This window comes from Penicillium arizonense (assembly GCF_001773325.1).
Source record: "Penicillium arizonense strain CBS 141311 chromosome Unknown PENARI_contig009, whole genome shotgun sequence".
Lineage (NCBI taxonomy): Eukaryota > Fungi > Ascomycota > Eurotiomycetes > Eurotiales > Aspergillaceae > Penicillium > Penicillium arizonense.
In genome coordinates this window covers 780,746-801,867 of record NW_019173286.1, presented here as the reverse complement: position 1 = coordinate 801,867, position 21,122 = coordinate 780,746, and the positions used below count along the sequence as shown (strand labels likewise).

At 48.9% G+C, this 21,122-nt stretch overlaps 9 protein-coding genes across 9 annotated transcripts; 5 read left to right on the top strand and 4 right to left on the bottom strand.

Moving 5' to 3' along the window:
- Positions 1–31: 31 nt before the first annotated feature.
- Positions 32–4,435, top strand: PENARI_c009G07521 (putative ABC multidrug transporter; the record flags this gene model as incomplete). Its single annotated transcript, XM_022631924.1, has 4 exons — positions 32–1,756; positions 1,806–3,813; positions 3,865–3,932; positions 3,998–4,435. The coding sequence occupies 4 exons, from the start codon at positions 32–34 to the stop codon at positions 4,433–4,435; spliced, it is 4,239 nt and encodes a 1,412-aa protein (XP_022488165.1).
- Positions 4,436–4,884: 449 nt separating this feature from the next.
- PENARI_c009G09460 (uncharacterized protein) lies at positions 4,885–5,689 on the bottom strand (the record flags this gene model as incomplete). Its single annotated transcript, XM_022631990.1, has 2 exons — positions 4,885–5,511; positions 5,567–5,689. The coding sequence occupies 2 exons, from the start codon at positions 5,687–5,689 to the stop codon at positions 4,885–4,887; spliced, it is 750 nt and encodes a 249-aa protein (XP_022488363.1).
- A 1,723-nt stretch (positions 5,690–7,412) lies between these two features.
- On the bottom strand, positions 7,413–7,901 carry PENARI_c009G12540 (uncharacterized protein; the record flags this gene model as incomplete). The annotated part of the gene is made up of 1 exon (XM_022632084.1): positions 7,413–7,901. The coding sequence occupies one exon, from the start codon at positions 7,899–7,901 to the stop codon at positions 7,413–7,415; it is 489 nt and encodes a 162-aa protein (XP_022488441.1).
- Positions 7,902–8,890: 989 nt separating this feature from the next.
- On the top strand, positions 8,891–10,487 carry PENARI_c009G02170 (MCT family MFS transporter; the record flags this gene model as incomplete). The annotated part of the gene is made up of 4 exons (XM_022631774.1): positions 8,891–9,764; positions 9,819–9,924; positions 9,978–10,253; positions 10,325–10,487. 4 exons carry the CDS (start codon positions 8,891–8,893, stop codon positions 10,485–10,487), a joined length of 1,419 nt encoding a protein of 472 aa, XP_022488402.1.
- Positions 10,488–10,694: 207 nt separating this feature from the next.
- Positions 10,695–11,077, bottom strand: PENARI_c009G03244 (uncharacterized protein; the record flags this gene model as incomplete). Its single annotated transcript, XM_022631802.1, has 4 exons — positions 10,695–10,734; positions 10,797–10,862; positions 10,912–10,980; positions 11,028–11,077. 4 exons carry the CDS (start codon positions 11,075–11,077, stop codon positions 10,695–10,697), a joined length of 225 nt encoding a protein of 74 aa, XP_022488372.1.
- A 708-nt stretch (positions 11,078–11,785) lies between these two features.
- PENARI_c009G00941 (putative MFS transporter) lies at positions 11,786–13,490 on the bottom strand (the record flags this gene model as incomplete). Its single annotated transcript, XM_022631730.1, has 4 exons — positions 11,786–12,096; positions 12,157–12,927; positions 12,981–13,243; positions 13,300–13,490. The coding sequence occupies 4 exons, from the start codon at positions 13,488–13,490 to the stop codon at positions 11,786–11,788; spliced, it is 1,536 nt and encodes a 511-aa protein (XP_022488283.1).
- A 1,890-nt stretch (positions 13,491–15,380) lies between these two features.
- On the top strand, positions 15,381–17,808 carry PENARI_c009G10925 (Zn(II)2Cys6 transcription factor domain-containing protein; the record flags this gene model as incomplete). The annotated part of the gene is made up of 6 exons (XM_022632036.1): positions 15,381–15,713; positions 15,843–16,014; positions 16,092–16,259; positions 16,309–16,814; positions 16,866–17,000; positions 17,050–17,808. The coding sequence occupies 6 exons, from the start codon at positions 15,381–15,383 to the stop codon at positions 17,806–17,808; spliced, it is 2,073 nt and encodes a 690-aa protein (XP_022488271.1).
- Positions 17,809–18,391: 583 nt separating this feature from the next.
- PENARI_c009G04141 (esterase/lipase family protein) lies at positions 18,392–19,219 on the top strand (the record flags this gene model as incomplete). The annotated part of the gene is made up of 1 exon (XM_022631827.1): positions 18,392–19,219. One exon carries the CDS (start codon positions 18,392–18,394, stop codon positions 19,217–19,219), a length of 828 nt encoding a protein of 275 aa, XP_022488347.1.
- Positions 19,220–19,916: 697 nt separating this feature from the next.
- Positions 19,917–21,065, top strand: PENARI_c009G08728 (uncharacterized protein; the record flags this gene model as incomplete). The annotated part of the gene is made up of 1 exon (XM_022631965.1): positions 19,917–21,065. One exon carries the CDS (start codon positions 19,917–19,919, stop codon positions 21,063–21,065), a length of 1,149 nt encoding a protein of 382 aa, XP_022488346.1.
- Positions 21,066–21,122: the final 57 nt, after the last annotated feature.

Genomic DNA, 21,122 nt, shown 5'->3' with positions numbered 1-21,122 from the left:
TTTCAACGTCCAATTCAATTCTGCTTTCACCATGGCGGACTCGGAGAAACCCTCCCGTGCAGGGTCGGATGATATCCAATATGACACAGAAAGCGCCATGACGGTCACGGGCTCTGAAACTCCGACAAAAGAGGTTTCTGAAACTAAAGCCAACAGTTGGAAAATGCTTCCTCAGCTCCAGGAAGAAAACGCCCGCAACCTGGCTTCTGGATTCAAACAGCAATCACTTGGTGTGACATGGAAGGACCTCTCTGTGCAGGTTGTCAGTGCAGAAGCAGCGGTCAATGAGACGGTCCTATCACAGTTCAACATCCCCCAGAAAATCAAGGATAGCCGCAGAAAGCCTCCGTTGCGTACCATCCTTCGGGAAAGTCATGGAAATGTCCGACCCGGAGAAATGCTCCTTGTTCTTGGTCGCCCTGGCTCTGGCTGTTCGACCTTGTTGAAAATGCTCTCCAATAAGCGCGGTGGATACAAGTCTGTCGAAGGCGATGTCCGTTTCGGCTCTATGGACTCCAATGAGGCCAAGAACTATCGCGGTCAGATTGTGCTCAATAGCGAGGAGGAGATCTTCTTCCCAACCCTAACAGTCGGACAAACTATGGACTTTGCAACTCGCCTTAAGGTCCCCTTTCATTTGCCCGATGGCATGACTGCTTCCGAGTATCAGCAGGCATCGAAGAAGTTCCTTCTCGAGTCGGTCGGAATTTCTCACACCGAGGACACCAAGGTTGGAAATGAGTACGTCCGCGGCGTATCAGGAGGAGAGCGAAAGCGTGTTTCAATCATTGAATGCATGGCTACGCGAGGATCCGTCTTTTGTTGGGACCAATCGACTCGCGGTCTTGATGCTTCTACTGCCCTCGAATGGACCAAGGCCATCCGAGCTATGACCGATGTTCTTGGTCTCACGACAATCGTCACACTTTATCAAGCCGGTAACGGTATTTTTGACTTGTTCGACAAAGTGCTATTGCTCGATGAAGGAGAGCAGATTTACTACGGTCCTCGGGAACAGGCCCGCCCCTTTATGGAGAACGCCGGATTTATCTGCCGCGAGGGTTCCAACATCGCCGACTACCTCACCGGTGTGACTGTCCCAACTGAGCGAAGAATTCGCGAGGGTTATGAAAGTCGCTTCCCGCGCAACGCAGAAGCCCTCCGTGCCGAGTATGAAAAGTCACCAATTCATGCTCAAATGGCAGCCGAGTACTCTTACCCAGACTCTGATCTCGCCCGTGAACGCACCAAAGAGTTCAAGGAGGGCGTTGCTTTCGAGACTTCCAAAAAGCTGCCTCAGAACAGCCCATTCACTGTCAGCTTCCTTGACCAGGTCAAAATCTGTGTGCAGCGCCAGTACCAGATCCTTTGGGGTGATAAAGCAACCTTTATCATTAAGCAGGTGGCGACGCTGGCCCAGGCTCTGATTGCAGGCTCCTTGTTCTACAGTGCTCCGGATAACTCCGGCGGCCTCTTCGTCAAGTCCGGTGCACTCTTCTTCTCTCTTCTGTACAACAGTCTGCTCGCGATGAGTGAGGTCACTGAGTCATTCTCCGGAAGACCAGTCCTCATCAAGCACAAAAGTTTCGCCTATTTCCACCCTGCCGCGTTTTGCTTGGCTCAGATCGCTGCCGATATCCCCGTTCTACTCTTCCAGATCTCTATGTTCGGTTTGGTTGTATACTTCATGGTTGGGCTTTCAATGTCAGCCGGTGCCTTCTTCACGTATTTCGCGATCGTTTTTACCACAACTATGGTAAGGTTTCCTTTTTCAATGATACGAGATCGAACTAACCAAAACACAGGCTATGACTGCACTTTTCCGCGCTGTCGGGGCTGTCTTTACAACCTTTGATGGTGCTTCCAAGGTCTCTGGCTTGTTGATTATGTCTACTGTCCTTTACAGTGGGTATATGATTCAAAAGCCGAAAATGCACCCATGGCTTGGTTGGATATTCTGGATTGATCCCCTCTCCTACGGGTTTGAGGCGTTGCTATCTACCGAGTTCCACGGCAGAACAATTCCGTGCGTGGGAGGCAACCTCGTTCCTACCGGCCCCGGATATGAAAATTCCCAAGACCACCAATCTTGTGCCGGAGTCGGCGGTGCAATCCAAGGTCAGAATTTTGTGCTTGGTGACAACTATCTGTCATCTCTCTCATACAGTCACGCGCACATCTGGCGTAACTTCGGTATCAACTGGGCCTGGTGGGCACTATTTGCTTTCCTTACAATTGTTGCAACCTCGAGGTGGCAGTCTCCGTCCGAGTCTGGTAACACACTGGTCATCCCCCGCGAATACCTCCACAAGCATCTCCAAAACCAGAAGAAGGACGAAGAGGGCCAGGCTTCCACGAAGGCTGTCTCTGAGGGCAGCAACGAACCCGCCAACATCGACAACCAACTTGTGAGAAACACTTCGGTCTTCACCTGGAAGAATCTTTCCTACACTGTCAAAACACCGTCCGGCGACCGAGTTCTTCTCGATAACGTCCATGGATGGGTGAAGCCTGGTATGCTGGGTGCTCTTATGGGATCCTCCGGTGCAGGTAAAACGACCCTCTTGGATGTTCTTGCTCAGCGCAAGACTGAAGGCACTATCAATGGTTCTATCATGGTCGATGGCCGCCCACTGCCTGTCTCCTTCCAACGTTCCGCCGGCTATGTTGAACAGCTCGACATTCACGAGCGGATGGCAACTGTCCGTGAGGCATTGGAATTCTCTGCGCTCCTTCGTCAACCTGCCGACGTTCCACGTGCCGAGAAGTTGGCCTACGTCGACGTGATCATCAACCTACTCGAGCTTCATGATTTGGCCGATACTATGATTGGTAGTGTCGGAGCTGGACTCTCTGTTGAACAGAGAAAGCGTGTCACTATTGGTGTCGAACTTGTTTCTAAGCCCAGCATTTTGATCTTCTTGGACGAGCCTACCAGTGGTCTTGATGGCCAGAGTGCTTACAATACTGTCCGCTTTTTGAGAAAATTGGCAGACGTTGGACAAGCTGTTCTAGTTACTGTGCACCAGCCCTCTGCCCAGCTCTTTGCTGAATTCGATCAACTTCTTCTTCTCGCTAAGGGTGGTAAGACCGTTTTCTTCGGCGAAATTGGAGAGAATGCCAAGAGTCTGAAGAGCTATTTCTCACGTTACGGAGCACCATGCCCCCCTGAGACAAACCCTGCCGAGCATATGATTGATGTTGTTTCCGGTGAATTGAGCCAAGGCCGAGACTGGAACAAGATCTGGCTGGAATCACCTGAACATACCGAAATGCTTAAGGAGCTTGACTCAATCATTGAGACTGCTGCATCTAAGCCTGCTGGAACTACTGACGACGGTCGCGAGTTTGCCACTTCTCTCTGGGAGCAAACAGGCCTCGTTCTCAAGCGTACCTCAACCGCCCTGTTCAGAAACAGCGACTATATCAACAACAAGTTCGCGCTCCACATCTCCTCCGGCCTGTTTGTAGGTTTCAGCTTCTGGATGATTGGTGACTCTGTTAGTGACATGCAACTCACATTGTTCTTTATTTTCAACGCCATCTTCGTCGCCCCGGGTGTGATCAACCAGTTGCAGCCAACCTTCCTCGAACGCCGTGACCTGTTTGAAGCACGCGAGAAGAAGGCTAAGATGTACTCTTGGAAAGCCTTCACATTCGCCTTGATTGTCTCTGAGATCCCATATCTGATTATTTGTGGTGTGCTCTTCTTTGTCTGCTGGTATTGGACCGGTGGTTTGGTCACCGAGGCGAGTAAGAGTGGATCCATGTTCACAGTCTTCCTTCTTTATGAATTCTTATACACTGGAATTGGTAAGACATCTCGTTCCTCGTTCCCTTGACATCAGCTAACAGAATTTCCAGGTCAATTTGTTGCTGCGTACGCCCCTAACGCCAACCTGGCTGCCATGATCAATCCTCTCGTCCTGGGTGTAAGTTTATAGTTCCATCTACCTTGCTATGGACGGCAAACTAATCATGCTTTCAATCTGCGCAGACTCTGATCTCCTTCTGCGGAGTCCTTGTTCCTTACGCCCAAATCCAACCCTTCTGGAGGTACTGGATCTACTACCTAAACCCTTTCAATTACTTGATGGGAAGTATGTTAGTCTTTGGTCTCTTCGACAAAAAGGTGCAATGTACAGAACAAGAGTACGCACTCTTCACTGCACCAAACGGAACAACCTGTGGTGAATATCTCGCCGGGTACATGCAAACCATTGGAACTCGCATGAACCTTCTCGACCCCGACGCCACTGAATGCCGGGTGTGCCAATACACCCGTGGATCGGATTACCTCCAGACGGTCAACCTTCTTGATTACTACTATGGATGGCGCGATACTGCCCTCGTCGGCCTATTTGTGATCAGCTCTTATGCTCTTGTCTTTGGTCTGATGAAACTCAGAACCAAGGCCTCGAAGAAGGCTGACTGATCGGTTGAGCTCTGGGGTTGTACAGAGTTAATATTCTAGAGGGACTTTGATCTCTCTTCTTTTGCGCCACCGCATATTGTAGCCGTGGCTATTTTAATAGATGCCTTCTTTAGACATAGAGTGCCACTTTCAAGTTAAAAATACATCGCGATGCCTAACTCTCAAGCACTCATAGTGATCCTCCATCTTAGATGATCAAACATACCCTCGTGATGGGTTAAGTCATATTAAGGGCCTTTCGAGGACTTCGAACCTCAACTTTGAGCACTGTAAATGTAATAGGTCTGGTGCCATAAGTAATCCCTAAGATTAGTGTAAGGATACATACCCACAATTCCCACTTTCGAAGATCAGATACTGTCAAGGAACTTCTCGAAATACACCGTCGACGCCTCAAGTAAGAATAAGAACACAAATACCATGACTTCGTAACAAGACCCCGAATCCCCTCACAACGGTCCGACGTCAAGCACGCAATGTATACATTGATCATGCTCCTTTCCATCCCACATGAAGTCTGCCAGTGGTCGGTTGTGTTTTTCCTTGTTACACCATTTCCAGTCGGTAATACAGAGCAAACACACCGAAAATCCCCGGAGTGGAGCAGGTTGGCATTTCTCACAATGGATACAGACGAAGAATCCAGGCCCGTGGGTGGTACTTTCGTGTGGGAAATCATTTGCCTCGTGAGAAGACTCGCTGGACACTGAAGCGACATCGTCGCTTTCGACCTTTGGAGATGGCTCATCTTGGGGATTCATCTCCATTTTGCCTTCTCCATGGCGGACTGTAGTGGCGATAGTAACGACTGTTGTGCTGGTTGTGATATCACCAATTGTTGTGATGACCTCAGGGGCGATTGTGATAGATCGGGTACCGTTACCATGATGTGTGTGAGATTCGGTCAATGAACTGCCGGCCAGTGTACTGCCAGCTGGGATTTTGCTGATGCTTCCAGCTACAGCTGCTGTGGTGGAGTTGTTGGATACAGGCTGTTTGGTATGGTCACCTGCACGGTGTGATGGCAACTCCGGAGCACCGTTACTCATTTGAGAGGCCCGCCAGGATCGGTGTGACTGTTTTCTATCAGTTGGAAAGAATCTTTGAGCTTCAGAACTCTCACCAACTGACATCTGCGTTCTTCTTCCTGCAACGGTTGCAACGCTTAAATGGGCCCTCGCCATCGTCACGCATGAATCCAGAGACTGGCTGGTCCTTTCGGCATTGAGTGCAGTAATGGTTGGGTTCCGACATCTTGAAGCCTTCTTTAGGAGTGGCTTTTTGTGATGACTGAAGGGATGGTCAGTGAATACGTAGATGAATGTGCAAGTGAGTATGAGGAAGAAAGGGTGGCGAGTGAGGACATTGGGGAATTAATAGTGTAGATGATCATATTGGAGCTGGGTTATTCGCAGTTGTTCGTTACTTACCAGCGGATGGTGCACATAAATTCCGAGAAGAAAGTGGTTGAATGATTATGAGCTAGGCAGCTGGGATTAATTACTCGTCACTTATTAGCGGGTGGCACATACAAATTTTGAGGATAAGGTAGTTAGATAGGTACGAGCTAGGGTTTTTCGCAACTCTTTGTTAGTTATAAGTGTGTGGTGTATTTCAATTCTGAGAATAAACTAGTTAAATAAGATCCTATCAGATAGAGCTATTCGCAGGTTTCCGTTGCGTACATCGGGGGTATATTCAAGTCCCGAGAATGAACTGTGTGAATGTATCTGTAGAAGATCTTATTAACTCGAGCTACTCGCAATTTCCGTCACTTTTGAGTATACAAATTGCCAAAATCAATAAGTGAACGTGATTTATAGGGACTTTTTCATATACAAGGCTGTTCAAAGACACTCCACAGTTAACCGTCACTTACAAGCTGGTGTATATAGATTCTGAGGATAAAGTGGGTAAATGCGACTTTCAGAGTTATTTACCACGTTGAACGATGCTCAAGGATATAAGCCTAGTACACACAAATCTAGAGAAATAAGTAGATAAATTTGAAGGTCTGTTTTTCTACAAGTCTCTACTTCGTAGATGGCTATTTAAAAATAGCGCCTAGTTATCTGTTTCTCATAAGCATGTAGTATATTTAAACTCCTGGAAATTCGTTTGGGTAACGCTTACACGGAAGCCTATTCAAGGGCTTAGATATATGCATCGTAGTTGCGTGTCACTTACAGGTGGTACAGACAAAGTAAGAGGATAAGGTACTTAAAAGCGAGGTTGGAGCCAAGATAATTGTTTCGTAGTTTCCTGTCAACCATAAGCGTATTTCTCAATTCCGAGAACGAAGTGGCTGAAAGCTTGTTAACTTTGGTACGTAGAAAGCTGTTCACGAGCTAAGACACGCAGTTCAGAGTTGTTCCTCCTCTACCTTATATACAGGTAGTATGTATAAAGACAGAGAATGCTCGAGACCTATATCTCTATTCTACGCAGCGTAATTCCTTTATAATAAAATTATAACATAGAACAAATAATGGCATTGTGGTAGTACGAAGATAATGTTATTGCATGTATTTCAGTCGATTCGTTGTTATTTGATAAGTCAACCCACGAACGGACACCTCAATACAGTAGATCATTACCTTGCTGGCTTTGCTAACACCCGTCCCTGATGTCATATATGGCTACCCAACCCCTCATTGGATCCCCATAACCGATGCTTCTGGCTAACATTTTGAAGCCAGTTGGGTAGGTAGGCAGTAACTACATGGGTAAACAACGAAAAGGTTCATATGTCGTAAATGAAGGAACCCTGAAACTAAAAAAGTATATATATAAAGGATTCTCCTTATATTGTCCTATATTCATGCGCCACACATTGTTAAGCGATAGGTAATTGCAAATGAAGCAAATTTGTATCACCAACTCCAGTTTTCAACTCCCAGAATACGCACAAAACTAAAAGCAAAGGGCAAACCAAAAAAACACAAGAACGCTTCAAAAATGACACGTCATAAAATATTTACATCTCCCCAATTAACCGCCAACAAACGGTTTTAGCAACCTCCCCTTTCTGACTAGCAATCTCCATCTCACATAAAGCCTGATCAAGGGATTCCATATCCCAAGCATTAGGATTATGCCTCGAATCAGAAGCGAGTTCTTCATGTTCCCAGGGCTCATCGGCACCAGGTAAAACGGGGAACCTGCAAGGCGCTTTTTCTTCTAGCATATCAACTCGATGAAGAAGATCATCATGAACAGCACCAGCGACGACCTTTTGCATTGAGATGCCGGCTATGACATGTCGTAGATCTGGCTCGGCAGCATGTGCTTCTTTCCTGATCTTCTTGAGCGATAGTTCGTAGAGTCGGTATGGTAAACGTTCAGAGTCAATGGTGGGGTTGTGACTAGGAACAGGGCTGGCGACGAGAGTCATGCGTGGGTTTTGGAGTTGGCGTCGTTGCCGGACTTGGGGGATGTTCCTTGTGAGGATTCGTGTGCATTGCATTTTGGCGGATAGGTCTCAATTGAAATATGCGTGTATATGTATTTGTATGTTGATCTTTCGAAGGAGATCTGGATCTTGGTTGTATAGTATTTTTTTGCGGGGACTTAGAAGGAGTTGGGTTGATATATGGCTGGGGGTTTAGTCAGTGAACATTTTGGGTTTGGGCTGCAAATGAAATTATGGTACGTCAGCTGCATCTTGATATCATGCCACTTTGATTTTCAGTCTGTATGGGGGAAATCGGGATGCGATCGGTGAGGAGCGGGTGAGGTTGGGAGTTGTCGGCCGGGTGGCGAGGCGCGCAAATCATGCCACTCACAGGGGTTGAATGTATTTCAAGTCCCACTTTCGGTGGATGTTGGAATATCTAGCTATAGGTTAAATTAATTGTTAATGTTGATGTCCGGACTTCTTTACTTTTGGCATTGACTTGCAGTGGACGAAATCGTTCATAGATGAGGTTGTAGCCAGCCCCCGACATACGATTACCTGCATTCCTACAGAGTCGCGTCAATATATTTCCAATGGGACTGTCTAATTCCTTTCCAAGTTTGATCAATTATTACTTAGTCCCTGGAACAACCCTGAACTGATCTAGGTGATCTCGGAAAGTGATCCGACGAGACTTTCGGCCGTGAACAACCTTCGCTCAATTTTAGGTTTCACAAATTGCAGACAATTATCATTTCAAAAACGGCCGAATATCCTGGATACTACTCGTACTATCTCTACTGCAATTACTGCTCCCACTGACTGATTCCATGCACCCATGACGTGCCACTATGGAGAGTTTCTTCAAAAGATCGGATGGCCATTCCGACATCTATAACCCCACCATGAATCGTCATGTGAAGCTAATGCAAGCCCTTATCGACATGACTCACTCCACAAAATGAAAGGGTCTTTCAATTTCGAATCTTCAACTCTAAATCCGTGTTTGTTCCCATCACCCAAGAAGTGAACATAGGAAGCTCGACACCGTGCCAACAATGGCACCAGAGCAGAAGACAGCCACGGTCTCAGTCCAACAACATTACCCATCAGCACAAACAAGCGTAGAAAGCCTCCCCACAACCGGTCCAAGCACAAGAATCAACGATGAAGAAGCACCCCGGTCGGCCTTCTCCATAATCGAGCCCCCAGCCGAGCTGGCAACGGTCACAACCCACTTCACAGACAATTTCCCAGAACACAACGCCGAAGAAATCTTTCCAGATGGCGGACTCCGTTCCTGGAGCGTTGTTCTCGGCTCATTCCTACTCTTGATGAGTAGTTTCGGGGTAATGAATACAACCGGTATCCTGCAAAACTATTTCGCATCGCACCAATTATCCAAATATTCCGCCAGTGCAGTCGGTTGGATTCCCGGTTTATTCACATTCTTTGGTCTGAGCGTCTCCGTCCAGGTTGGACCGATGTTCGATCGGTATGGTCCGACTGGTATTCTCATTGCCGGTACCGCGATCTATGTCACAGGCCTGATGCTCCTAGCTGAGAGTCATGAGTATTGGCATTTTGTCTTGACGCTGGGTGTCATGTCTGGCACTGGAGCTGCGCTTTTGAGTACGGTTGCGTTGGCTAGTGTTCCTCAATGGTTTGATCGGAAGGCTGGTCTTGCGATTGGAATTTCGATGGCTGGGGCGGGTCTTGGTGGTGTGCTTTTTCCGTTGATGCTTCGGGCTGGGTTCTCTAAGCTAGGGTATAAGTGGACAATTAGGCTTTTGGCGTTCGTCGTGTTGGCTTTGTGTGTTGTTGCGACATTTTTGGTCAAGGCGAGGTTGCCGAAGGGGAGGAGTAAGTCGACTGTTAATCTGCGCTCTTTGAAAGATGCCAGGTTTACCTGGTTGACTGTGGGGATCTTCAGTAAGTTGGATTCAGTTTTTATTGGGAGTAGAATGATATGCCTGACCTGTCCAGGCCTTGAGCTTGTCGTTTTCGCTAGTCTGGGTCTATACCCGACCTATGTCGTTCTGCAGGGCTTTTCGACCAACACTAGTGTTCTTCTCCTCTCCGTGCTGAACATGTGAGTGACAGTCCCTTCTCTGGCCTCGAATCACAGTAACTTACACCGCATAGAGCATCCACTGTAGGCCGCTTACTGGCCGGAGGCATAGCCGATCGTTACGGCAGAATAAACACCCAGGCCGCACTCATCGCGCTGGGAGCCGTTGCAGTCTTTGTGATATGGCTACCATTCGGAAATACCCTGGCAGGGCTATATACCTTCTCCTCAGTATTCGGGCTAGCGTCAGGCTCATTCCTGAGTCTGGCACCTGCCTGTATTGGGCAGATCTCAAAGGCCAGCGAAGTTGGTGGACGATTCGGATTGACATATTCCATTGTCAGCTTTGCGTAAGTCATCTTATTTCGATCATACTTTGGTCCCTGATATGGTTTGATTGGCGACTGACAGATAATCCCAGAACACTAATTTGTATCCCTATTGGAGGTGAGATGCTGGACAAAGTTGGCAAGAGCGCTATGGTGGCGTATCTGGGCAGTGTCTTGATCGTTGCACTGGGGATGTTTGTCATGGCTCGGTGGGCTTGTCTGAGTTACCGGTGGAGATGGCAAGCGAAGATCTGATCTAGTTTGGCAAGGAGGATCTCAAAATAGGTGAAAAGTGAAAGGTTCTTATTCCATTTGAAGTAAGCTAACTCTAGATTGAATGGTACATATTCTTGCAAGATCGGGCCACCTCAATATATATAGGTCCGCCGTTCGTTCTGCGTGTGTATCTGTGGTAGAAGCATATGATCATCGACTAAGTGTCTCGGAAGTTGGACGAGCAAGTTAGTTCTGTTCGCCGCCCTGGCTCTTAGCAAACTCCTCACTATAACCAGTCAGAATCATAACAACCATGTGGTCGCACAAAATTAAAAGGAAAATACTCACAGATGTTTATCGAGTTCATCCATATGCTGACGCTGTTCCTTAAGCTTCTGCCGAAGACGCTTAACCCTACCCCATTGTCAGTATATATATGCACCAACAACCAAGAACAACATACTTCTCCATCTCCTGTTCCCGAATATACATAAGTTCATGCGCAGCCTCACGTCGCGCAAATGCATCCTTTCTACTCCAGTCAGAAATTGATGACGTCATACACTCGGGAGTTCATACTCTGCCATAAAGCCTCGCGGCTTAGGAGCACCTAGATCGCCTGCACCCATGATAGCTGGAGCGATGGAGAATGATCGGAGAATTGTTAGATTGGATACTCGGAGAATGGGTCGTGAGAGTGCTGATTGCATGTTGGAGATTGGAGATTGGAGCTGAGAGCGTGAGGGTGGGTTATGTCGATCCGTTGATGGTGTGTGGGAATGTCCACCCCGAGATGGATGTATCTACTAGATTGCGTGCTGTATTTGTACTTCTGTAAAAGTGCAGATCAATGGAGATGAGCCGAAATTGTGGCAGGTCAATGCTATTTATGAGGTACGGGAATGACTTCATGGGATGGTCAGGTGATGCTCTGGGGTATAGACTTCATCCGGCCTTGTACGACTGGATTGCCTGGTTGGATGCCCAGGTAAATGGGGACTAATCAGAGACTGGGAGTGGGCGCACCACTTACACCACGAGTTGACTTGGATATCGCCACTCCCGGATCGGCATGCGGAGTCCCCGCACTTTGGCCCTTTCTTAAGAGTCGAATTGCATGGCATACGGAAGACATTCCTCAGTGCAAAAGAAGGTAGTTTCATTGGAAGGCATTACTGTCTCGAGTTGTTTTTGTAATGCAAAGGGTTGTTGACTCCTGACTAGCTGTTGATGCCTCAAGCGACAATTAATATGTACTTCGATCAAGACTACGCAAATAACTCCTTGAATAGAAAACGTAATTGAACCATGATATACGTTCTACCGACAAAAGTCCCCTACAATACATAACGGAATCCCTTCTGCAACCGTCTCGCAGCCGCAAGATCAATCCCCTCAACATCAGCAGTAACCTGCAACCGACGAAGATCCTTCGGGCTGAGCTCTACCTCTTCATTTTCAAGTCTCAGCTGTCGCTTATTGAGCATATTCAGGTTGAAGTATAAGAAAAGAGCACACAGTCCACCGACGACTTGGAGAGCAATGCAGACGCCCATCGCGGTCTGGTAGTGGGGTGCCTCTTTGGCGATGTATGTATACGGCGTCCAAATCGAAGCGCTGTTTCCGAGGGAATTGAAGAATGCAAAGGCTATTTTGGTCAGTCTCTTGTGTGGTGTAATAAAAACTAAAGGGATGAGAGGTAACTTACCAGCAGCACGCTTGGCGGGCGGGCGAGGGAGCGAACTGGCGAGCCAGGAATAAATAGTACCGTTTTGAGCGAACACGAAGACCATTAAGAAGAAGGAGAAGTATCGGGGTCCGAAGGTGTTGGTTTTCATGTAGACGACGAAGCCGATAATCGTGATTGGGATTGGGTAGACGAAAAACCAGAATCTCTTCTCCAGCTTGTCAGAAGTCCAGGAATGGCCGAGAGAATATGCGACCATGAAAAGATAAGGGGGTGCCACGAGAACGAGGGAGATTGTCTCAGAGTAGTTGAGGGATGATTTGACGAGAGTCGGGAAGAAATTCTGGAAACCTGCCGCTCCGGTGATACACATGTAGCCAAGGGCAAATACGTATGTCTTGACATCGGTCATAGCAAGCTTCAAGCCCTTTAATTGATTCGCGCCACCCTTCTCATCCACATCGGCCTCGCCGGCCTCAATGGCAAGACGGCGCTGAGCGACTTTGCGCATCTCCGGAGAGAGAAGCTTCCATGTTTCTGGGAAGTCAGGTAGGATGAAGCAAATGGCCAGTCCGATGGCACAGGTGATTGAGCCTTCGATCACGTAGAGCCATTGCCAAGCTGAGAGTCCTCGCTTTCCCTTGAGACCGTGCAGAATACCGGCGGCGATGAGGTTACCGAAGGCGCCACTGAGCAACGAGCCGGAATAGAAGATACTCATACGGAATGCCAATTCTCGTTTGGTGTACCATTTCGAAAGGTAGAATAAGACTCCACTGAAGAAGGGGGCCTCTGATTTGGCTTTAGCATACGTGGAGAGGGAAAAAAAAAGGCGCGATACTTACCGACGATACCGAGAATAAACCGGCATGCAACAATGCCTCCATAGCTGGACACCTGACTTGTCAACGCAGACACCAGGCCCCAAGCGCAAACGAAGAATCCAATATATATCGAAGGGCGGCCCATATAATTGAGGAGCAAGTTCGAAGGCACCTGCATCAGAATGTATCCGACGAACAGGACAGACAGGCCGGTTTGGTATTTCGTATCATCGAGTTTCAGGTCCGTTTCGAGACCTTGGAGTTTTGCTGCAGCATAGTTGTTTCTGTGGTCATTAGCACTAGACACTTCAGGAGAGACCCTGCTCAAGGCATCGCTTACCGATCGATATAGTTCATCAGGTAAACCAGAATAACCAAGGGCATAATCAAAGTATCAATGCGCTTGCGCAATTTCTTCTCGACCACTTTCTCCTCCTCAGTCAACTCAGCCATGTGAACAACCTCCTCATGGCTCAAGTCAACCTTTCCGCCCAACTCCGCATCGGTAATATTATCATTGTTTCCGGCCATGTTTACGTCGAACCGATGAAACAAAGTGAAGGTTAAAGCACAAAAGCTTGGGGTGGGCGATTATTTTATGTTGAAGAGTAGCAGGTCATGTTACTCGGCATAGAACAAGACCTCGCATTTACCCCGTGAATTCTGGGGAAACGTGGGGGGCAATCACGTCCAATCAGGTTTGCGGGGAAGTGGCCCAATGCGGAGATATACGTAGGGAAGAGAGTGTCATGACGGCATTGGTGATCTCTAATAGGTAGAAACTTGCCACGAACCCCCACGGTGGAGGCCAAAATATCAGCCTGATATGGGCACTGAGTTTAAGCCGTGGGCCGTACAGGGAAGGTCACTTCGGTCGATGTGCTCAAGCCTTCGGCTGTCCATCCCGGGTTCATGGCTCATCGTCCGTACCAGGGTTATGAGCCGAGAGATGCTCGGACAAAGTCCGGGAATTCTCAGCCGTGGAATCCTTGCAATTCTGGCTTTTGATTCTAGGCTCGTGTTCCTGTGCTCGGTCGGTCCCCCGAGGTGACCAGGAATGCGAGGTGTTTTTTGAGGCTGGACTAGAGGAAACAATATCCAGAACCAGGCACCTTATCGAAAGATTAGATGATTTCACTGAGTGGGCTCTGCAAAGATGCACAAGATAACAGTCTGTAAATGAAACTAAGAAAATACCCCGGACTCCAGATCCCGGACTCACGCCGATCCAAATTTCCAACCTGTCTCCTCCAGCCAAGACTTCTCCCGTCTCTAGCTCTAACTTAAAACTCTCGCACTTTCTCCGCGTGGACCGGGATACTCAAAGCTTGGCCGGTGTAACTCCTAGCGTCGACTCTAATTTGGTATCTGTGTTCTGCTATCTTTGACTTAGTAGGAATCCTGGGTAGATTTCAGTATGGCTTTGGCGAATCAAATATCCCCTTAGCGCCCCTGGGAAGAAATCAACCGATGCCTATCGGACCATCTTGCGCGTGGCTTAAAGGTATTCACCTCGGCAGTTTTCTCGGGCGAGACAATCGGCCCCCTCGTGTTGCATGCTGTATGAGAGCTAGTGCATAGGTTGCCGTCCTCGGCATCTAGACGTTGTTTCCCAGCGGAGAAATAGAACATGGATTCGACGGTCTTTTGTCGTTTTCATACAGGTCCAAAGTGAGCTCGGGTGCTTTTGAGAGAGCTTTACCTTGAGTCACTTTGTCAACCCATCAGGGTTGACACATTAAGGCTAGACTATGAGTTCTCAATAAACATAATTAAGACTAATTGAGGGGCTCTGTCTAAGATGAACTAATATTCAGCGATTAACTTATCTACAGTGTGTGTGGCGAGGCCTGCCTACCGCTCCAGACCTCTCCTCTTCGACCCTTGTGTTTGCTCCGTTTGTTTTGTCCTGCATAGCCTCGGTAAAGCATCTGTGGTGGCCTCAGGCCGCAATGTTTACCTACTAAGGTTACGAGAGCCATAATTCATAGGATTATCAGCTTCGTAGGTGTTTATTTCTTCGACTGTGTATGGAAATGGGATCAGCGACTCAAATACTCCGTATAAAAGGAAGACTCATCAAGTTACAAATATAGCCTCCTTGGTGGACTATTTTGCAACGTGCAAACCCGTACAACACCAGCTTTGCGTACGGAGTACGTATACTCTGTATACTTCAAGCAATCAAAATATTACTCATTTCGACATATCAAAAGCCCTATAGAACACATCGTAAGCTTGGAAGATTGGATGGGAAGCTGCCTGCCAAGTGGGAGCCAATACTTAGTCACCGGGCTGAAAGGGGCCCCTCACAGCACTTCCATTTCAGGCGACTGACAGCTCCATAGCCAATTCTACAGCGAATAATGCAGCCACACGAATAACTCCCAATGACAGCGACACAATTCAGACTCGGTCGCAATGGCGGGGGGTCCATGGGCCCACACGCCACCTATCAGCAGCGCCGAGACACCTACTAACGTTACACTAGCAGCGCCAAACGCCCCGAGGGCGCGAGTCGGCCCACACCCCAAGCCAGCAGATCTCGGACGACCAGCTCGGAAATCTGGCTCGCCTAAATCACGCCGCGTCGTTGGCTCAAGAGCTGAGACCTTCCCAAACTCCCACCCTCAAGCTCACAGGCACGCCCCCATGGTCGGCGAAACGCGACGATTTGCCTCCGACCTAAGAGTCAGGAGGGCTGCCAACCGCCAGTCACGATCGTGCAAAGTCTGTCGGCTCCGCAAAGTCAAGGTCGGTTCTTCTTGTCCGTTGTGCTCAGATCGCCAGCCCTGGACCGGGACGCTCCCGTACCCATCGCATGCGTCCCACTGGTCGCCAACGTCAATGCTACGTGCTCGATGCTAACGTAGATCATGCTAGTGTGACCGTGTCAAGCCCTGCCATGCCTGCTGCGCCCATGGATATCCCTCGAAATGCGTGTATGAGGACGTCCCGGATGAGGACGCCAGGCCGATCAGTCAGGCGGAGGAGATCCGGAACTTGCGGGCGGAAATCCGGGAGCTAAGAGGGAGGATTGATGCCAGTCATGATGGTACATATTCATTTCAAGCCACCGCCCACTTGCCTGTGGGGCTCGATGCAGAACTTATTGCTGATGCCTGCATGTAGGTTCAAGATCTCGGAATCTTCAACAGCTCGAACAGCTTGAAGGCTTATTTGACTCTATTCGATCTGCGCCGCTAGACCTGGTGGAGGAGCTTGTCCGTGAGCTTCGCACTGCTCACGGCGGGCTTAATAAGGATTTGGTTCCTGTGGGACCATGGGAAGGCCGAGAAGGTTCGTTCTATTGGTGTGACGACTGGGATCTCCTTACTGACGTCCTCAGCTTATGAATCTTATGAACAACCATCACGGCCTTCTTCGACTCTGCCGGTTCGCAAACGTCTTTTGTTGAATTCTGCCAATGAGGTTTTCAATACTTTTGAAGATGATAACGATGATGACAGGGAGTTTGAGCGTGAGATGTCTATTGGCAGTGGCTCGGACTCATCCGGGGGAGCCTCGGTAACCAGCATGCAAAGACCAGTGCTGGATGTATTCGTCGAGAGATTTGTTGATGCATTTAGCCCCGAGGTGGATATGAAGTCGGGACGGGCTGGTGCTTTGCGAGCTGCCGCCGGGATTCGAATGTTTTCCCCTCTGATCAGTGATGCTTTTGAGGCTGTCTCGGTGGCATTTTTTGGACGGTCTGTTCAGAATAAGCAGATCGAGGCGTCTGGGTTCCGACTTTATCCGCGTGTGCTTCGTGGTTTGCAGGATGCATTGGTTGATCCTGAGAAATCCAAAGCCGAGTCCACGCTAGTTACTGTGATTCTGCTATTGGCCTTTGAGGTTTGTGCACATCCAAACCAATCACTTTTTGATCACTGCTGACTTCGACAGAGCGTTGAACGCACCACTGACAGCGGTGTCTCGGCCCATGTTCGAGGTGCGGTGCGCTTGATTGAACACCGTGGACCGGAAAATCACATGTACGGGGTGGAGCATCTTATGTTCACTGAGCTTCGTCCATACTGGGTATGTCTCCAACTACTCACGATCCGATTTATCTCCTAACAACTCTCAGATTGGTGGTGCTTTAGCTGCTCGACAACCGTCATTCCTGGCACAAGAAGAGTGGAAAACTATCCCGTGGGCTGCGGGAACAACCACAAAGGACATTCTACACCACCTGCTCGATCTTGCCGCCCATATTCCAGGTTTACTAGCACAGTCTGATTCCTTCAAAGCAGCACAGGCTCGCTCCGTGCTAGGCGCACACGAAATCGCCGTCAAGCAGACTAGCCTGTGGAATGGCATTGGCGAGCTCACAATCAAGTTCTACCAATGGTATGAGGACTGGGTCAAGGTCTACCCCGACGGACCCCCACAAGAAGTCAAGCAAACAGGCGCAGACGATTTCCCTATTTTCCAGCGGCGCGACCTGCGCACTGGGGCTACTTATACCCCAACCAGATATACATACCCTAACCTCCTCCTCGCACAAACCATGTGCCTCTACTACAGCTTTCGACTCATCCTCTCGTCGGTCGATACTCGTCCCCAGGACCGTGTAACCCCGTTGGAACAATACGAGTTGGGATGTGGGATTGCCCGTACGCTGGAATTCTATATCACCACAGCGCCTGGCAACATGATTAACCGTCTTGCATTCCCCACCCGGGTGGCGTGGGAAGCATTCCCTGACGGAGGTCCGGAGCGCAAGTTCATGGTGGAGTTATTGCATTTGGTGGAACGGCGTCACGCCCTTGGCCTTTGGGGCAGCGCCATGCCTGAGTTATCCACTCAGCAAGACTCGCCCATGAATTCAGCTGCTAGTCCATAGCGCGGGATTACGCATATAGTGATGTGAAATGTAGCAACGACTCAAGAATCTTACTGTGTTCCGAAAATAACCGTCAGTTGTGCAGAATTTGGCACCGCCGTTGCGTAGCTCCCCCAATGAACGCTATTGTGAACATAAAAATATGACATGGGCCATGAATACAAATCATGGAGGCTTAGCGAGCTACCACATCCAATTGAAGCCTATTTGTGAATTCGGATGTCACCCCCTTTGGTCCGTTCCCGATCGTAACTCCGCACGATCCACCGGCGAGATTAACAGCTGAAATGATGCATCCAAGATTGGGTTATCACATTCGCCATGATTGGTTGACAGCTGAGATCGGCGATGGAACCCTCGCTAATTTGCCAGGTACCTGACACTGACCCACTACATCGACCAGTTACATTTAGAGCTCAGAGATCCAGCAATCGATAGTTCACAGAATGGAGAACCCCGAGGAAAAAAAGGAGCAAGCTGACGGCGTCTGAATTTCTGCAGAATAAAAAGATCTCATGTCTCGCGTCAGCCTTTTCTTTACGGAAGACAAATAATATACTACGGAGTATACTCTGTACTCACCATGCCGTCCATCACAAAGCTAGCCCTCACAGCTCTAGCAGCAACGACAACCCTCGCAACCGGAATCAACGACTTCAACTGCAAATCCGACTCAAACCCCGTCGTCTTCCTACACGGCCTAGGAGCAACCTACTATGAAGACATAAACTTCCTCCAATCCTGGCTGCAAACCAAGGGCCACTGCACCTACGCGCAAACCTACGGCGCTTACGACGGCTTCCCATTCCTGGGCGGATTGAAGCACATCAACGAAAGCGCTCCCGAGATTGCCGCCTACATCAAAGAAATTGTCGCCAAGACCGGCAAGTCCAAGGTCGACCTTGTCGGTCACTCCGAGGGTGCCTTCCAGTCGCTTTACGTACCCAAGTTCGAGGGTGTTGCCCATCTTATTGATAAGATTGCTGCTATTGCGCCGCCGACGCATAGTACCTCTTTTGGGAACCTGTATGATCTTGCCTACCTGCTAGGTAATACCTCGCGCCAGGCTGTTGGGGATGTCCTCGATCTCTTTGGCTGTGGCGCTTGTAATGATCTTGGTCCTGATGGTGCTGCTGTGCTGAGGTTGAATGATGGGGAGCCTATTGTCCAGCCTGGGAATAAGGTTACTATTATCGCGTCTAAGTATGATGAGATGGTTACGCCTCCTGAGACCTCGTTCGTGCATGAGGATGGTGTTGTCAATCGATGGATTCAGGATACTTGTCCGTTTGATCCTGTTGGTCATATTGGGGAGGCTTATGATTTGAATGTTTGGAACTTGGTTCTAAATGTTCTTAATGAGACTCCTGATCGGAAGTTTGTTTGTTTGCTTGGTTCGCCTGGTAAATAAATGGATTTGGGGGTTTGTGTGGGTTTTCCATTCTGTATTTAATATCTAATCTTGTAATTAATCATAAAATTTATCTGGTGTAAATATCTGCTACGTACTTTTGACAGGTCTGGTTCATATTTGAATATTGTGGTCATGCTTGGACCCGAGTCGGGTTGTACATAGTTGCAGACGCAGAAGACAGGTTACGGTGTGTCACACATCTCAAACCCTATTTCGAGTGTTTTTTGTGATCTTAAGCTATCGTGTGCACGATAGTTAACGTTAACGTACCTCAGGGGCTGTACATGAACTGTAGAAGTGACCAGAATTTATGGGCATCATGCCCGGCATAGGGCTGGATTTGACGATTAGGCAGTAGTTTAGGCTTTGAGGTTGACATAGTGAGAAGTAACGTAAGTTACGTCCAAGGTTTAGTCCGATTGTTTGCTCGAATTTCCTGAGAGAACATATCACCGCCGATCCTCCGATCCTTAGTTTCGGGGAGGATTTTCCGATTAAAGCTTCTCAATAGCGCCAGTATTGCATCATATTCAAGGGGTTAACTTCTTATCCTCTTTACATTGAACTTCCCATTCATCTTCCTTCTATTGACGCCCAACACCGACCGACTTTGCACGTGGCCTGACACGTGCGTTTCTTCACGGAACTTTGTTTTCCCGCTCTATCTTATCTACAGGGATCACAAAAAAAAGTTATGGACTCTTCAACTTCCAAGGGATGCGGACATTTGGCTAAGATGATGGAGCAAGCCCCTCAGTCACAGCCTGTGTCAGCCCCTGAGTTGCCTGATGACCTGGAGATCCAGATCCAACAGGCTCAAGACCAGCTAAGCAGGTTGAAAAGACAGCGTCAACTCATTGAGATCCAGCAGCAAGTGGCCGATGAAGAGAGAGCTCTTGAAGATGCTCGCATCCGGTTGGTAGCTACCATGAGCAAGGAGCCTACTCCTACACCTACACCTACACCGACGCAACCGGCCCCGAGGGCTACTGAAAAGAATAATTCTCCCCGCCGACCAGCTCCTCCAATCCACACTCCCAAGAGGCCCGCCGCCGACCGCCGCGCGTCTGAAACAAAAGCTCAGGAAGAAGATACCCCAGCCAAACCCATCACAAGCACTCTTTCGGCCTTGGCACTTGACCAATTGCGAGCACTCGCTGCAGCAAGCAGATCCCCCTCGGCAGCCATCAAGACCGAGCCCACCACTCTCGCGCCCACCGCCCCAGCCTTCCAACCCTCCTTCCAACGTGCCTCCGACCACAGCGTTGCCCCGCCGGTTCCAAACGTGCCGGTATACAATGGACGCGCTTTGGGGGAATACAAAAACTACACAATGGGCCTCGACCGCCACTTCGACAAATATCCCGAATGGTATAACGACGACAAACGCAAGCTCAGCCGAGCTCTTAAGCACGTCACCCTCGGCCTGGAAGATGAATGGAAGCGACACACGCGTAACCTACCCAGTGACCAGGTCACCTATGGCTCCTTCTGCACATTCCTCATCCACCAGCTCCAAAACGGAGTGTACCCGGAGGTCGCGAAAGCCCGCTACAAGGATAGCTATCAGCGACCCGCGCAGTCCGTGACTGATTTCTCCAACTGGATGCAGCAGTGGGAACCCCATTTCAACGAGAAACTGTCCGAGCGCGATCGCATGCGCCATCTCTTCGAGCATCTACTGAATAGGGTCCGCGACGAGGCTGACAAGACTTACCTCGACTTCACAAACTATCACGACTTTGTCACTTACCTGCAGAGAGTCGAGGACAACATCGTTACCCGTGGCGAGGTCCTCGGTCGTCGTGCAAACCCCAGAAAACGTCCCCGCAGCCACAGCTGAGCTACTCGCGCGCCAGCATGTCTTCCGTCCGAAACGAACGTTAACGTATCTCTTACA